The 14268-nt window shown below is 35.9% G+C and overlaps 1 protein-coding gene across 3 annotated transcripts in view; it reads right to left on the minus strand.

The window, feature by feature from the left end:
* LOC149780431 (estradiol 17-beta-dehydrogenase 8-like) overlaps positions 1–14268 on the minus strand; it is a 76749-nt gene that overhangs the window by 1228 nt on the left and 61253 nt on the right. For all 3 annotated transcript variants that reach the window (XM_089937370.1, XM_089937369.1, XM_089937371.1), the window contains 2 exons: positions 8797–8924; positions 4652–4726 (listed from right to left, as the gene is read on the minus strand). In XM_089937370.1, coding sequence (XP_089793496.1) covers positions 4652–4726; positions 8797–8924 — 203 coding nt within the window. The remainder of the gene's footprint in view (positions 1–4651; positions 4727–8796; positions 8925–14268) is intronic.

Below are 14268 nucleotides of genomic sequence, written 5' to 3' on the forward strand. Positions count from 1 at the left end.
TATAGTCAGGCAGGCATTCAAATATATATATATATATATATATATATATATATATATATATATATATATTTTTTTTTTTTTTTTCCTTCATATTAAAGCTACTGAAACTTGAAGATTTGGCAGTGAAAGAGCTAAATAAGATAACATGTCCATATTATTATTATTATATTTAGATTCAGGATTACTTAAACTTAGGTGTTACCCGACTGTCTGAATTAATCTAAGTGCATCTCTAATGTCAACCTTGTCGGAGACCATACTATATTTAAGAGACAAAATACAACTTGAGCATCAGAATCATGTAGATGTTTCTATTAGGAGAATTTAGTCTCACAGCATCAGATATATTTGGTCTCACAGTATCTGATATATTTGCTCTCGCAGCATTTGATATATTTGGTCTCACAGCATTTGATATATTTGGTCTCACAGCATTTGATATTCTACTAAAAAATAGCTATGTAAAAATTGAACAAACATATATGCATTTTATTAGTTAATAAGAAAAATAATGCTTTAAAAAAACAGGAGTTTCATCAAAAACTGAACCGTCAATCTAACTTGGTAGATGTCATTAAAGTATCAAAGAAGACAAAAATGGAACACAAACTATATGGAGGACAGGCAGTCATGGGGCATAACTCCTGTCAATGCTGTAAAATGCTGGAAATTAAACTCCTACAAGGTCAAGTTGAAGTCAAATTAAGCTGAAAACTAACAAATCTTCATTAAGTTATACTAAAGAAACCAATGCCAGGAGGACAGGTAACACTGGACAACAAATTTTTACAAAAGTCATGTTACTGAAATAAAATTAGTCAATTCTTATCAATTTTTATGTGCTGAACACGAATATGACAGTCAAATTGCAAAATTGGCTCTAGTTTTTTTGTAATCTGCAAGAAATTAATGTTTACATAACGAAATGCATTCCAATAGTAAAAGGTCAACTGTAATAGCCTACCTATAAAAAATCAAGTCATTGACTACATCTTAGATTTCTTCGCCTGTCTCTTGTACAGCTGTTCGGGAGCATCTCTGAGGAGTGTCCAGCAGTAGTCAGCCAGCATTGTAGTGGACCATTTTCCCTGGTATCTTTGTTCCATTGTTGCGATATCTTGATGAAAACGTTCGCCGTGTTCATCACTAACAATACCACAGTTGCTAGGAAAGAAATCCAAATGGGAATGAAGGAAGTGAATCTTTAGAGACATATTGCAGCCAAGTTTCTTATACTTCATCAACATGTCTTCTACTAGTTCCTTATAGTTTTCTGCCCTAACATTTCCGAGGAAGTTTGTAGAAACTAGGCGAAAAGCATTCCATGCTTGTTTCGCGTCACCTTCCAGCAAGTTGTTGAACCGGTCATCTTTGAAAAGCTCTCGAATCTGAGGACCCACAAAAACTCCCTCTTTAATCTTTGCTTCGCTGAGTCGAGGGAATTTTTCATGCAGGTATCGAAATGCTGGCAAAGTCCGGTCAATGGCTTTCACAAAGTTCTTCATCAAACCTAGTTTGATGTGAAGGGGTGGTAGCAAGATTTTCTGAGCCTCAACCAGAGCTGGGTGTTGGATATTCTTCTCTCCAATGGCTACATTCTGCCTGTGAGTCCATTCCTTCCTCATGTAGTGCATTTCCCTTGCTCGGCTATCCCACTCGCATAAGAAACACATGTATTTTGTATATCCTTGCTGCAGTCCCATTAAAAGGGCAACTACCTTCAAATCACCACAGAGGTGCCAGCTGTACTTGTTATACTCAATGGAATTCAGTAGCTGCCTTAAGTTATCGTATGTCTCTTTCATGTGGACAGCATACGCTACTGGAATAGATGGAAGAATGTTTCCATTGTGCAAAAGCACAGCCTTGAGACTCAGTTTCGAAGAGTCCACAAATAGTCTCCATTCTTGTGGGTCATGAGTGATTTTTAAAGCATTCATGAGGCCCTCAATATCGGAACAGAATATCAGATTACTTTCCTTTCTGAAGAAAGGCTCCAATTGCTGGTGGCGCTTTCGATATGCAGTAATTGTGACATCTTCTTCTAGAAGATTCCATTGTTGGAGTCTTGATCCAAGCAATTCTGCCTTGTTCTTTGATAAGTCCAAATCACGAATCAGGTCATTTAGTTCTTCCTGTGTTATTCTGTGTGGGGTTGATGATGCACCACAGTGAAAATCTGGATCACTGCATGCTGATGGACCAGGAGAAGAACAGGTCGACTCACCTTTGTCTTCGTCAGATGAATCAAGAGAATATTCTGCTGGAGGTTCTGGAATAGGAAGTCCCTCACCATGTGGAACTGGTCTCAATGCAGACGGAATGTTTGGGTAGACTATTCTCGACTTCTTTCGCTTCGTTATTCCGCCGGAAAGAGGAGGAACCAAGCAGAAGTAACAGTCATTTAGGTGGTTGCTTGGCTCTCTCCACACCATTGGGACTGCAAACGACATTGATGACCTTTTGCAATTCAACCACTGTGAAAGCTGTGTTGTACATGTAGCACAGCATATATGCGGAGCCCAAGGCTTGTCTTGGTCACCAACCTTGCATCCGAAGTAAAGATGATATGCCTTCTTCACTTGAGAATTGATACTTTTCTTCTGGTTGGCAAATGTCACTTCCCCACAAATATAGCAAAAATTGTCCGCGGTATTAACACACTTTCGAGGCATTACTGTTCTTTATTGTACGTAAATGGATAAAATAATAAGTTTTATGTAACAGTAGCTTGAACTGTCTCGCACAACGTCTAAAATATTTTAAATGCTGAACCTATCTGATTGGGCTTTATATAGTACACTGCTTACGTCAGCTTCAGCAGCCGCCTGGCATTAGTATAATAGGCCTACACATGTATAGTACACTGCTGACGTCAACTTACTTCAGCAGCCGCATGGCATTAGTATTGCATTGCATCAGAAAATGATGCAATCAACTGTGGATGATGTGAGCATGATGGTATTATGCAATGTTACATCATTATTCCGGATGTTGCTGCAGTCCTACTGGAGAAATTTACACAGTGAAACATAGAAAATGAGGTATATGAATATCTTCAAAACGAGAGCCAATACAAATTTTTCACGGTTATATTCGTGTTCGGCACACCAAAATACTACAGATTAGGGCCTTTTCAAGTCAGTAATGATTTCACTGTTGACCAGTGTAATTTGGAGATATCATTTGATGAAATTTGATTAAAATCTAACTAACTTTAGTAAACCAAAGTCTGGGAGCCACAGTTCCTGCAAGTGAAGCCTTCTGAGGCATCTGCAACCTAAAGTCACATGTCAGTGCTCCTTAAAGATAGCTAGTGCAAACCAAATTGCTCATAAACATAAGGAAACTAGTCAACTGCCCACCCTAGTCAATACTAGTCAGCTGTCCACATTAGTCAATACTAGTCAGCTGTCCACATTAGTCAATACAAGTCAGCTGTCCACATTAGTCAATACAAGTCAACTGTTCACATCGGTCAATACAAGTCACCTGTCCACATCTGTCAATACTAGTCACCTGTCCACATTAGTCAATACAAGTCAACTGTCCACATCAGTCAATACAAGTCATCTGTCCACATCAGTCAATACTAGTCACCTGCCCATCCTAGACAATGCTAGTGACCTGTCCACATTAGTCAGTATTAGTCATTTGCTCACCTTAGTCAATACCAGTCACCTGCTCACAACAGTTGATACATACTAGTCACTGGCAGAAATTAGCCAGTACTAGTCATCTGCCTACCCTAGTCAATATAAGTCACCTACCCACAATAGTCAATACAAAGAACAAAAGACTCCTATTCTGTTGAGCCCAACTTTCATTTACTTTGAAAATAAAAGATGTGAACAAGGAGTTTAATAAAAAAACTCTGACATTAAGTTAGGATGAAGACACATGGCAATACTGACATCAAATGGCAATACTGACTTCAATGGCAATACTGACTTCACAGAGCAATACTGACTTCAATGGCAATACTGACTTCACAGAGCAATACTGACTTCAGATGGCAATACTGACTTCACATGGCAATACTGATATCACATGTCAATACTGACTTAAGATGGCAATATTGACATCACATGGCAATACTGACCTCACATGGCAGCCTTGACAAGAATGGCATCATTTTGTCTACATCGTACTTTGCAAATTTCCAGTTAAGTCCATTCGGTTTATGGGGGCCCCGAGTGGCCGAGTGGTCTAAAGCGCTCTTCGTTACGGATCACTGCCATCTCACCTCTGTCTGCGGCGGTTCGAGTCTAAGATTCAGCCAATGTGGGTATGTGAGAAAGCTTGTCAGTAGCTTCTCGTGGGTCGGTGGTTCTTTCCGGGGTTTTCCCGGGTTCTTCCTCCACCATTAATACTGGCCGCCATGTATAGCCTATCGTGTGCTGAAAAATGGCGTTAAACCCCACAACAACAACAACAACCATTGGGTTTATGAAGATATTTTTAATAGTATATAAAACAGAATGGACCAATATAAGTATAAATCTTGATGGCTAAAAAAGATTAAAATCCAAACACTGTATGCAGTAGTGGCTTTACAAATCTAAAGCAAGATTGTCATTTATAAGCTTAAATTATTTATTTTCTTTTCTTTCTCTCTCATTTTGCTAATATTTAGATGTGCATGCATTACCTGCAACTTCTATTGTTGTTCCAGTTATATATTTGCTCCTGTCCGAAGCAAGAAAAAGGCATGCTTCAGCTACGTCTGTAAAATAGATGGAAAAATATAACTGACAACAAAATATTATATGATATTGTGAATTGTATCATTTCTTGTTGTTTTGCAGGAAATCACATTTTACATTGTATTTGTGCAGGAGTAGTTCACTTTTCGTTGAGTTTTAAATTTATAGTTTTGGGGCCACCACAAACATTTCACAAATAGTATTCCATAATTTAGTCTGAACTTCCTCTGACATTTCCAGCCCTTGTACTTTCTCACAGTCAGCCCTTTCCCTGCAGTGGTTGTATATATTATAGAAACCTTTGACTTTAGACTTTAAGAAAACTGGTCTTGCAGTGTCCATTTTATGAACACTGTAAATATTATCTAATGCATTGGTTTATTAATAAAAACATTAAATAAGTTTTAAGTGTCATGAATTAGACGATAAATATTGTATTACTTACATTAAGACATACCAGGTTTGATACAATTTAGCTTTTGCTAGCCCTTGTACAATACTGATTGGGTTTGATACAATGTAGCTTAATTTTGCTAACCTTTATACAAGGCAGATATGATTTGATACAATGTAGCTTACTGTTTGCTAGCCCTTGTATAATACTGATTGGGTTTGATACAGTGTAGCTTAATTTTGCTAACCTTTATACAAGGCAGATAGGATTTGATACAATGTAGCTTACTGTTTGCTAGCCCTTGTATAATACTCATTGGGTTTGATACAGTGTAGCTTAATTTTGCTAACCTTTATACAAGGCAGATAGGATTTGATACAATGTAGCTTACTGTTTGCTAGCCCTTGTACAATACTGATTGGGTTTGATACAGTGTAGCTTAATTTTGCTAACCTTTATACAAGGCAGATATAATTTGATACAATGTAGCTTACTGTTTACTAGCCCTTGTATAAAGTGATACACCATACTGATACCACATGGTTTTGGGAAATTGCACGCTTTTTTAAAGGTATTCTGGCCTTCCACCCCCCAACACATATTTAGCCGAATATCAAGAATAGGCTGGGAAATGTCATTCGAAACTCAGACAACCCATAATTAAAGAGAATTGAAAGCATTATAAATCTAAAACACAATCGATGATATAAAAAATGAAAATTAATCTGTTTTACGTGTCAAACAGTAAGTTAGGACAAACAAAAGAAACATGTTCGACAAACAATGTTGATATATCATTAGTATAAGGTTGCACATCAACTTCAGTTGAAATCCAACAACGCTAGGTAAACTTGTGTGAAAGCAATGAAAAAAGCATGACAATCAACTGGAATAACTCCTGAAAATTATGTTGAGGAACAACAGAAAAAAAAAACTCTTTCTAGATCTCATTAATATAAAGCCTATACCAAATATGGCTAAAATTCAACAAGCTGTTACAACATTGTGCTGCAGAAACCAGGCCAGGACAATGTTCTTTGGAAAAATGCCATCAAATAATGCCATGGAGTGGTGGAATGGAGTACATTCTACTGAATGGAGTGCATTCCACTGAATGGAGTACATTCCACTGAATGGAGTGCATTCCACTGAATGGAGTATATCCCTTAGATTTGAATCATGGTCACCACTGCACTAAACTTTAATGATAATACTAAAATACAATATTGAAGTATCAGAAATAATGCTTAAAAATTATGCTAATACCATAAAAACTGAGCTGAAGTTTGTTTTGATGTACGCAATCATACAAAGCTACTATGGAGTAAAAGGCAATTATGGAAGGCTCCTATGATATATCAGGCTCTATGGTATCATGGATTTCAGATTTTTGGGCATTTTTCTGTTTAGCACCACTTGTCACATACTTGTATAAACTACATGACCGTAAGATACTAGTTCTGCATCGCCAGTTGATTTTGGGATTGTTAGCAAGTACACTATTTTAAAAATGTACCCTTGATAATCACTGTTTCCAAACATGGCAGTACCATATGTTTTCAAATGGAATCAATATCTTCTTAAAATCTATATCAATGCAATAAAAACAATGATAATATCCAAAGATTTTATGCAAGAATCAGATCACATGATTACCATAGTCGTCCAGAACCAAGAGATCGAATCTATGGTAGCAAATAACAGTCAAAATGTGAAGTATGGATGGTTGCTGTTTAAATTGACAGGCCACCCCACTGCACCCCCTCCCCTTTGTACACTATTAGTGACACTTGTGAGAAGGAATTGGAGATCCTCTGAGGATAATGTATATATGATGTCTCTTCTTGTTTTATTAGTCCTTTCCAGATAGAATTTAAATAATTTGAGATCTAACAGTTCACAAAGGAGAAGAAGAATGTGCTTCTTTCCTCTTCTTATACATGCACTGACTTTAGGCAAGGTCCCTTTTTCCTCTTCTTCTACATGTACTGACTTCTGGCAAGGCCCCTCCTTCCTCTTCCTTTACATGCATTGACTTCTGGCAAGGTTCCTCCTTCCTCTTCTTCTACATGCATTGACTTCTGGCAAGGTCCCTCCTTCCTCTTCTTACACATGCAATGACTTCTGGCAAGGTCCCTCGTTCCTCTTCTTATACATGCATTGACTTCTGGCAAGGTCCCTCCTTCCTCTTGGTATACATGCATTGACTTCTGGCAAGGTCCCTCCTTCCTCTTCTTATACATGCATTCACTTTTGGCAAGGCCCCTCCTTCCTCTTCCTTTACATGCATTGACTTCTGGCAAGGTTCCTCCTTCCTCTTCTTCTACATGCATTGACTTCTGGCAAGGTCCCTACTTCCTCTTCTTATACATGAATTGACTTCTGGCAAGGTCCCTCCTTCCTCCTGGTATACATGCATTGACTTCTGGCAAGGTCCCTTCTTCCTCTTCTTATACATGCACTGACTTCTGGCAAGGTCCCTCCTTCCTCTTCTTCTACATGCATTGACTTCCAAGAATTATCAATCCCTGGTAATTAGCAAAGCCATCATTTGTAGATTTCTTATTTTGTTGTTTCCACGTGCTGAATGCTTATCTGAAGATGTAATGAGGACAAGGGCCAATGATGTGGGTCAGGCTGGGTCTATGCACTCATTCTAATGTGGGTCAGGCTGGGTCTATGCACTCATTCTAAGAAGGGTAAAGACATTAGTGAGGACAAAATGTGGAGCAGTAGAGTTTGATATGTCAAATCACAGAACAGTAAAGTCTGATCTGTCAAATCAAAGAACAGCAGAGTCTGATTTGTCAAAGCAAAGAACAGTAGTCTGATAAGTCAAATCAAAGAACAGTAGTCTGATCTGTCAAATCAAAGAACAGTAGTCTGATCGGTCAAATCAAAGAACAGTAGAGTCTGATCTGTCAAATCAAAGAACAGTAATCTGATCTGTCAAATCAAATAACAGTGGAGTCTGATCTGTCAAAGCAAAGAACAGTAGTCTGATAAGTCAAATCAAAGAACAGTAGAGTCTGATCTGTAAAATCAAAGAACAGTAGTCTGATCTGTCAAATCAAAGAACAGAAGAGTCTGATCTGTCAAATCAAAGAACAGTAGAGTCTGATCTGTCAAATCAAAGAACAGCAGAGTCTGATCTGTCAAATCAAAGAACAGCAGAGTTTGATCTATCAAATCAAAGAACAGTAGAGTCTGATCTGTAAAATCAAAGAACAGTAGTCTGATCTGTCAAATCAAAGAACAGTAGTCTGATAAGTCAAATCAAAGAAGAGTAGTCTGATCTGTCAAATCAAAGAACAGTAGAGTCTGATCTGTCAAATCAAAGAACAGTAGAGTCTTAGTGATTAAATCAAAGAACAATAAAATCTGATCAGTAAAATCAAAGAACAGAAGATTATAGCTCTGTCCAATCAAACAGAAGTAGAATCTGATCTGTCCAATCAAACAGCAGCAGAATCTGATGTCAAATCAAAGATTTATGCTGTCTACTTGGAAATAAAGCCATCAGTATGATCTGTGAAACTGACATAGCGATTTTGAAAATCACAATTTACGATAATTATTTGGAAGGGAAAAAAATCTGACTGATCTGCTTGTGCGTTATGTGATGAAGAAGCTGGGTCTATCATCTTTGCAATCAGGTACACAAAATGCATGTCCTGAATCTGTCTTGAATCTCACCCTCTGGCTGTCCCATCCTTCCAGCTGGAATAAGCTGCAGTATAATTTCAATCACATTTTTGGGCACTACATCTGTCATGGGTGTATGTATAAATCCAGGTAACACAGCATTCACCCGGATACCAAACCTGAAATAAATATGAAAAGGTCAGATGAACTTCTATCGTACATGAATATGATAACTGCACATATTTTTATAATCAAAACTGTTTTAGATCATACATGAACCTAGTTACTTAGTTTATGCACTCTCTCCTCCCTCATATATATATATATACAGTGGAGCCTCGTTAATCCGGACACATTTGTTTCCAGCGAATATGTCCGGATTAACGAGTTTTCCGGATAATTGAATCATGCACATTTTTTATTTTACGATATCATCACACCATATATATGTACATGTATGTGCTAGCTTTAAATGTAATGTACTGTATATTCAATCATGGTTGAAATAAATTAATGAATACATCTATTAATTTGTGTTGATTTCACATTATTATAACATGTGCTTGTATGTACATATACAGTAAATAGAAGTTTAGACAATTAACACATCACACTATGTTCATGTACATGTATGTACTGTACATACATTTATTATGTCAATTTCGTGAAGAAGTCTGTAACCTTTCTTTGCGTGGATTCTTTGAAGCCCTATACTGTCCACAGCTTAAAAATGTCAACTGTATTTGCACAGCAAACAATAAACTGTGATTGTTACATACAATTGGTAAACAACAAAGAGGCTTAATGACACTTTTAATTTATTTACCATATGTTATGTCAAAAAGCGTGGATGATTTGATCCCAGTGTGTTTATTTAATTATTAACACCCTCGTCGGCGACTAGCTAAAACAGACATTGTTTATACAATTGCTGGTTACAGTACGGTCACGCTACTTAGTTATTGATAGTGGCCATAGATTCTCAAGGGCTTCACTACTGTGTTTTATGTATTATTCTTCTGATTGTATTTTCACATACGATTTTTTGAATTTTCTTATTTTTGGACAGATTATTTCCGGATTATCGAGACAGTTTTAATGTAATTTTACACTTTGGTTCCCGATTTTGATTTCCGGATCCGGAACGCGGATTTCTTGATTAACGGAGCAAATTAATGTTTAGGAATTCTGTTCCCGTTGAATTATGTCCGGATAGCGAGGTTTCCGGATAAACGGAGTCCAGATTAACGAGGCTCCACTGTATGTATATATATATATATATATATATATATATATATATATATATATATATATATATATATATATATACATACATACTAACTTTTTCACATATATACAGTTGGACACATAAAATATACATACTAACATGCATCAAGAAAAATAAGGTGTTATTGGAAAATGATACATAATAAAAGGTATTCAATTATAGATAATATTTATCTGTAGCATTCTATAAGTTTTAAATGTTTATAAAAAGGTCCACTCTGTCTAGAATGCAAACACTGTATTACACAGCTTTGATAAATATTCTATTTTATGTATCTTTTGTGTAAAACATTACTTTTGAAGCTTGAAAAAGCTGGTTTTAATGAAGCACAATGTGATTTATAAATTACATATTTTAAAGTAGAATGAAAAATTTAATTTGATCATCAAAATTTAAACTGATTTGTTACAATAATTTTGTACATGAATCTTATTTGTTACAATAATTGTGTGCATAAATTTATTCTGATTTGTTACGCTAATTCTGTACATGAATGCAATCTGATTTGTTACACTAATTCTGTACATGAATGCAATTTGATTTGTTACACTAATTCTGTACATGAATGTAATCTGATTTGTTCCAATAATTCTGTACATGAATGCAATCTGATTTGTTACACTAATTCTGTACGTGAATGCAATCTGATTTGTTACACTAATCATGTACATGAATGCAATCTGATTTGTTACAATAATTCTGTACATGTATGCAATTTGATTTGTTACAATAATTCTGTACATGAATGTAATCTGATTTGTTCCAATAATTCTGTACATGAATGCAATTTGATTTGTTACACTAATCCTGTACATGAATGTAATCTGATTTGTTACACTAATTCTGTACGTGAATGGAATCTGATTTGTTACACTAATCCTGTACATGAATGCAATCTGATTTGTTACAATAATTCTGTACATGAATGCAATTTGATTTGTTACACTAATTCTGTACATGAATGCAATCTGATTTGTTACACTAATTCTGTACATGAATGTATTCTAATTTGTTACACTAATTCTGTACATGAATGCAATCTGATTTGTTACACTAATTCTGTACATGAACGTAATCTGATTTGTTCCAATAATTCTGTACATGAATGCAATCTGATTTGTTACACTAATTCTGTACGTGAATGTAATCTAATTTGTTACACTAATTCTGTACATGAATGCAATCTGATTTGTTATACTAATTCTGTAAGTGAATGTAATCTGATCTGTTACAATAATTGTTTTTACTTGAACTTAAAGGCATTTAATTTGCTTATCTTTGGTGTACTTCTTAGCTGAAAAAGGGCATTTTTTCTCCACCTTCATCATAGTTCAGTATAAAATTAATATATATACACTGTATATATATATATATATATATATATATATATATATATATATATATATATATATATATATATATATATATATATATATATATAATAAATTCCAATGTTATTAAACAATCATTTTTATTAAGAACAAGGGCTTTGTTCAAAGCAGAATCAATTACATGCATAGGAGAATTCCTGCTGAGTTTTGCAATTGACAATTATCTGAAATGATAATTTGTATCCTTTCCAATTGCTAGAAAATATACTGTTTATACACAATCTGAGATGACAAGACAAATACAAAACTAACAATGAAACCTGTTGTTTAACCAACCTAAGTGCTTTTGACTTGATGAGTCTTTCTCAACTAAATCTCTGGTAAAAATCCATCTGGGGAAGCAAATTATACATGAATACTGACTGCTGATAAAATAGCAATATTCCATACAATTTTATCGTTTAGGCATCTTTGATACTTGAGCTATCTAAATCATTCTTATATCTTGAACTAAGCATTTTTTTCTATCACATGACCGAAAGCGAAATTCACATTCTGAAAAAATGTATATCTGTTTTCACTTTATGATTAACACTTCACGGCTCTTTCATAGTCATTAAATTAAATTTTAAGAAACATACTGCATAGATTTATTTCATCTTTGTTTTTATTTTAATTGACTAGTTCCAACATCTGGGTGCTAAAAAGATTTTGATGTTAATGTCTTATACACTATAAACCTTGAAAATGTAGCTCACAAACTAAACTGTCCCTATCCTAAATTCACAATTACCCAATGATCATTGTTGTTGTTGTTGTTGTAAGGTTTAACTCCATTTTTCAGCACACGATAGGCTATACATGGCAGCCAGTATTATTGGTGGAAGAAGAATGTGGGAAAAACCCCGGAAAGAACCACCGACCCCCAAGAAGCTACTGGCAAGCTTTCTCACATACCCATATTGGCCAAATCCGAGACAGAGGTGAGATGGCAGTGATCCGTAATGGAGAGCTCTTTAGACCACTCGGCCACTCGTGGGCACCCCCAACGATCAAGATTTAATTTGCTACATAAATGTTACTGTGTTCAAAAAGTAAAGTGTTACTACCATATATACTCATCTGTAAGTGGAGTCCAACAACACTGACATAGATTTGCCATTGCTTATGTGCCTGTAGATTAGGGCACATCAGGGTCTATGTTGTTTGTTGCACTGTTTACTCCTCCCTAACTAAATGCACAGACTCAGACATGCCAGAACATATGATAACATATCTAAGTCTATGCAGCTTGCAGCTGGATGCAACTCGTACGTGACTATATAGTTGCTTAATCAAAAGAAATAAAAAGAAACCTGACAATGCATGTAAAAATTGAATGAAACGACTATGGTTTGGTTTTGAGGGAAAACTGACCTTCTCTTTCTTAGACCAACCAGAAAAGAAATTGACGTATGAGTGACTGGACTAGGAATTCCCCAAAACATGACTCTCAAATTATATACAAATGAAAACCTGGTCATTACAACTTCTACTACTTGTAGCAGTCTACAGGTAGTGCACATTTGGTAATTTCTATTAATCTATTATTTCCAACTACTGCCTAATGTAATACAATCTTGTTCAACTGATAACATGCAATGTTTCCACAACAGATTAACTATGTGATTAAAAAAAATAACAACTGAATATCATTTGAGGATGAGTCGATATAATCTGCTGTCACAGAAGAAAGCAAGAAATAACTTGGTTTCACAGTATAATGATTTGATCATTTTTCGTTGTACATGCATACATCATTACCTAGGGTGGATAATTGTTTTTGTTTTGTTAAGTGACTGAACTAGCATGTATCTTGTCATAGATGCTTGTGGCAAGAGACACAAAAAGCATGGAATGCACAGGTATTTTACCCTTACTAATACTCATTCTCCTGTAGATTTAAGGCAAGTTTCTTCTCTAATTGACACACTGGTCTTTTTGGATCTTGTCAAGGAGTGTACTTTCTCTATTTTGTTCTACAGCCATAGAGTTAAGAGTTACATTTTTATTTTATTTGATATGTAAAACATATTCAGTTTTAATGTCATAGTGTGAAATGCTGCCTTTACCACTATGTGGATTTGAAACGTGAACTTTTGAACTGTTACAAGTTGCTAAAAAGAGCTTAATTTATTGCACGTGTCTATAGATTTTAATTCCATACCCGTTATTATGACCAGTTTTGTTTTGTTTTAGCTACCTGTGTGCGGGTGTATCAGGCTGATGGAAGTCTGGCTGTTGGTATGTCTGTCTGTATGGGGAAGGAAGCAGGTGTGACCATCAAGGCCATACAGGGACAGAAGTGCTGACTTGTAAACTTGTGCACATGGTGCATCCATGAAGGGGTTGTGTATGGCCAATACAAGTGTGGGCCAACCCAAGTGTGGCCAATACAAGTGTGGGCCAACCCAAGTGTGGCCAATACGAGTGTGGGCCAACCCAAGTGTGGCTAATACAAGTGTGGGCCAACACAAGTGAGGCCAATACCAGTGTGGGCCAACCCAAGTGTGGCTAATACAAGTGTGGGCCAACCCAAGTGTGGCTAATACAAGTGTGGGCCAACCCAAGTGTGGGCTGACCCAAGTGTGGCCAATACAAGTGTGGGCCAACCCAAGAATTCAGGAGAACTACGTGGTTTGACAATTGACATATGAACCCAGTCAAAATGTTTTGCTTGCAAGTTTATACAAGTATTAATATGAGTCATATGTGGTTATGAATTGTATGGACTGTACAAATGACTATTAGTCACAAGTCATATGGTTGGTACAATTGTTATGTTGATTACAACTGATTATGTTTGTTTCAATTGTTTTTGTTGTTTCAATTGAGTACATGGAACACATGATGTCTTTCAATTCA

This window comes from Sinohyriopsis cumingii, chromosome 16 (genome assembly GCF_028554795.1).
Source record: "Sinohyriopsis cumingii isolate HCF-2022 chromosome 16, ASM2855479v2, whole genome shotgun sequence".
In the NCBI taxonomy this organism is placed as follows: domain Eukaryota; kingdom Metazoa; phylum Mollusca; class Bivalvia; order Unionida; family Unionidae; genus Sinohyriopsis; species Sinohyriopsis cumingii.